At 41.7% G+C, this 4026-nt stretch overlaps 1 protein-coding gene across 1 annotated transcript in view; it reads right to left on the bottom strand.

Moving 5' to 3' along the window:
- Positions 1 to 698: 698 nt before the first annotated feature.
- Positions 699 to 4026, bottom strand: part of LOC130558760 (methylcrotonoyl-CoA carboxylase subunit alpha, mitochondrial-like) — a 41931-nt gene continuing 38603 nt past the window's right edge. Inside the window, exon 6 of the mRNA XM_057341361.1 lies at positions 699 to 1108. Within this exon, the coding sequence (XP_057197344.1) occupies positions 699 to 1108 (410 nt within the window). The remainder of the gene's footprint in view (positions 1109 to 4026) is intronic.

Raw genomic sequence — 4026 nt, 5'->3', positions numbered from 1 at the left:
CCAAGGCATAGGGCATTATTGTGGGCGTCCCGGGACGTCTCCTTGAAATTACTCTCCGCACAGCATGTCGTTCCAGCATGGCCTCCGTGCATCACCCGCTGTGTATCTTCAATGCCCCTGAACGCTCACGAATGAGCTGCTGACAGCCTCATAGCGCTGATGTGTGTCTCTTTAGACAGAGAACACTCTGTACCCCTCACCGAGTCTATTGGCAAAGCACGACCACTTCACGCTGACCGCAGATCTCTCACGGTAGCTTTTACTCGTTTACCTGGAATTCAAATATTGAATGAGGCTTAAAATGATTGTGGAGTGATGCAGAGGGATGCAGATTTTAAATTGAGAAAATGTCTCCCATGGAAGTCAATGGGGTTAAGAGTTGTTTGGCTCTCAATTTTTTTTGTTCTGCAGAAGAAAATCAAACAGATTTTGAATGACATGGTGAGGATGATTAAAAGATGGATGCCATGTTTTTTGGACCCCCAATTTCAGATGCATAGACACCCCGATTTCTTACTTGAGCAAAGACTGCTTTTTAGGTGTAATGTATTATGAGCTTGGTGAAAGCAGGACTGAAGTAAACCAAAAACAAAAACCGTGCCAAGAACGTTAACTTTCCTCTCTTTAAATTCCACTTGGCACAAAGGCGCTGGTTGGAGTCGCTGTAGGAGGTTTTGGCCCGTCAGTTCCAGCCAGCATCATTTCTCTTGCCGCAGTGAATCCAGACCGCCGTCCAGTTCGAGACGTGACTTCCTGGCCCCGCCGGGTTCATTCTGTGCCCGGGCCACTGATGGCAGTTTGGCCCTGGACTCCGCTGGGCTTTCAGACATCTGAATGTCTCTAATGGAGTGGAATGAGTAGGGCTGTAGGGTTCTGGCACGAGAACGACCCAGAGCCGAGTTAGGATCTCCCCCTCCACTTCCATCCACCAGGTGTTTCCCAAAGCTTCCTGCGAATTCCGAGTGCAGGCCAAAGGAAACAAGCGTCTGAGAGATGTTTTGGGGTCGTCTTTGTGTGTTTGTGTGGAGGCTGCCGGTCATCTGGAGAGGCTTTTCATGAGTCCTAAGAGCTACTTGCCGTGAGGTTAATGTGGAAACCCTCAGTGCGTCTGAGGGGGATAGACGGATAATACACACGCTGTGTTCGAGGCCAACCTGCCACGATTGAGCGTGCATGAGGTGAATGTGAAATGACTTTAGCAGATTGTAGCAGGTTCTTGTCTTTTTTAAAGAGCCGGTGGTATGGGACTTCAAGAAGGATCCCATACTATGACATCACGTCTGTCCAGCAGGGATCCACCTGATTGGTCCAATACGCCCTTTTCACAATGACGTCACTTAACTTCCGCCTTTTTGCAAAGCAGTGTTCATAACATCCGTCTTGCAACAAACAAGAAGAAGAAGAAGAACTTCCGTTTTGCCGTCGCGCTGGAATTTAACAACAGTGAGAAAAAACTGACAGAACACTTATTCAAGTACTTATCCTAGCACCTTCGCTAAAACAAAAAGAAAACAAAACACTTACCTTCATAATCAAACAGGAACTGTTCAACGAAGAATTTGTATCCTTTCTCTAGCTTTGATCTTGTCGTAAAAGCGAAAATTTGTCTGCAAGACGTTGTACATCATCTAGACATATTTGTGGCAGATGTGAAAGCCACTTGGTAAACTCCATTCTGAGGCGCTAGCGGAAGTAACTTCTTGAGTTTTACTGGTGGTTGGCAAATCATCTTATAGGTGCATTACCACCACCTTATGAACTGGAGTGCTAGCGGAAGTAATGATACATTGCTTCGCGGCAGAACGGAAGATGCGTGACGTCATGTGAAAAGGGCGTATAACTGACAGCTAAAGAGATGCTGAAGTTAGCGACTTGATATGATTGACTTGGCAGAATTTTCTGAGTTTCTTTATTTCAACGCAGGCGTCCACATATCTTTGTTCGTTTTATTGAGCTTTCATTGGAAACTATTTTTCTATTTCTATTTGAATTTTTGTGTTTTATGATCGGTGTTTCTGCTCAGTTTTTCCTTTACGTTGGTGATTTCTGATAAGTGTGTATGTTAAGGGTTAATGTGAATGTCAATGTCATTTTATTTATGTTGGACATTTTAATCACGTTTACCAATTTGCTTTATGTAACTTTTTAGTATTTTAGTTTAGTTTCCACTACAATGGGGTATATGCACATGAGGCGATGACGTATGTCCGCTACAATCTTAGCTGGCTGAGATTACGTCATCGCCCCGTATGCATATACCCCATTGTAAAGAGCGAGTAGGATATAAGATAAGTCCAAATCTGCTGAGAGGTAATTAAATAAATCATGTGAAAATGTTTCATCTATTTTTGGGAGAAATTAAAGTTTGTTTACTTCTACTTATTGGATTTTCAAGAAATCAACATTGAAAGTAAATAAGGTGAATACTGCCATTGTAGTACAGATATGAAAAAACATAACATAGTTTTCATCAGATCTGTTATAACAAAAAATCTAGCATTTAAACCCACAACAATGAAGACTTGTTGTAAATAATAGTGAAAAAGAGCACTTTAAAACTGTTAAACTCCATTATTACCCCATAGCGGATTTTGACTCAAAGATGTAGAGCCGTTAGAAGTGCATGGAAGTGTAAGTTTTGGAGCAGAAAGTGGAGAAAACTGATGTGCATGTACTTCTGTCAAGTCTTTGGAAGTGTTTTCTACCTCCTTGTCTAGTGTTTTCAGCACGCCAAACCACAGGACAGACTTTTGCACCAGCCCCGTTTAGTTTTTATGTAAAAAACACCTTGTAAATTGAAAAATGACCCAGAAATGGAAAAACACGCTATGTTTGAGAATGACAGAATCACACCTGGAAAATCAGGGATTTTATATTTGCATGTCTTGGAAGTCTTGTGAATCTTAATCATTTTTTTAGTTGCTTCATTTGAGTCTAGTGTTTGCCAACCAGCGTGCCTCAAGAGCATTAAGATGAGCTAAAACAAATAAAAACAATCTTTTTTTCCAAGTTTTTTTGTGTTTTTATGCAATATAATATCTTTCTGGTCAAACAAATGTCTAGAATTTTTTTTGATGGAGAACTATTTCATGCTATGGAAGTTGGTCTTTGTGAGTCGAGTCTTTATAAAACAGTTTTTAAGGGTGCGTTCATATTTGTAGCTCAGTTCTTTTGGTCCGGACCAAAAAATATAATTTAGTCCTGTTCGCTTCACGTTCAGACGGGCATTTTAACAGCGAACCTAAAGATATCGAACCTAACAGCTTTCGTGTCAAGTCGCAACGTGATTGGACAGCTTTTATGATTTATATTTTAAAACGGAACTTACCGGACATCCAGACCTAATAAACCGGACATCCAGATCTAATAAACACTCCTTTTATATTACCAATTCAATTGATTTTCGGGTCGTATATTGTTATCACTTCCTGTTTTTGGTTTGTTGTGTTCAGATTTCAATGGAACCGCGCCAGAGTTCATTTGAAATTGGACCTAGACCCATCTTTCAGCAGTCTCGGTCTGCTTGTTTGGTGCGCACCAGGGTTCACACTTACACAAATAAACCGCACTAACAGAGCAATCGCACCAGAGTTCGTTTTAATCGAACCAAACATGGCATATGTGAACACACCTAGTGGAATTGTTTTGGTCCAAAAGTTTAGAGGCAACGGACACTCAACATACTGCACAAACCGACCTCTGTATTGCACTATAAAGATGAGCTTACTCAACTAATTTCTCTAATTTCTTTTTACTACATTTCATCCTGTATCTCTCTCTCTCTCTCTCTCTCTCTCTCTCTCTCTCTCTCTCTCTCTCTCTCTCTCTCCCTCTCTCTCTCTCACTCACTCTCTCTCTCTCTCACTCACTCACTCTCACTCTCTCTCTCTCTCTCTCTCTCTCTCTCTCTCTCTCTCTCTCTCTCTCTCTCTCTCTCTCTCTCTCTCTCTCTCTCTCTCTCTCTCTCTCTCTCTCTCTCTCTCTCTCTCTCTCTCTCTCTCTCTCTCTCTCTCTCTCTCTCTCTCT

Source organism: Triplophysa rosa, linkage group LG9 (assembly GCF_024868665.1).
Source record: "Triplophysa rosa linkage group LG9, Trosa_1v2, whole genome shotgun sequence".
NCBI classification, from domain to species: Eukaryota; Metazoa; Chordata; class Actinopteri; order Cypriniformes; family Nemacheilidae; genus Triplophysa; species Triplophysa rosa.
The sequence above is the reverse complement of the archived record's forward strand: the minus strand, read 5'-3'. Positions and strand labels throughout refer to the sequence as shown.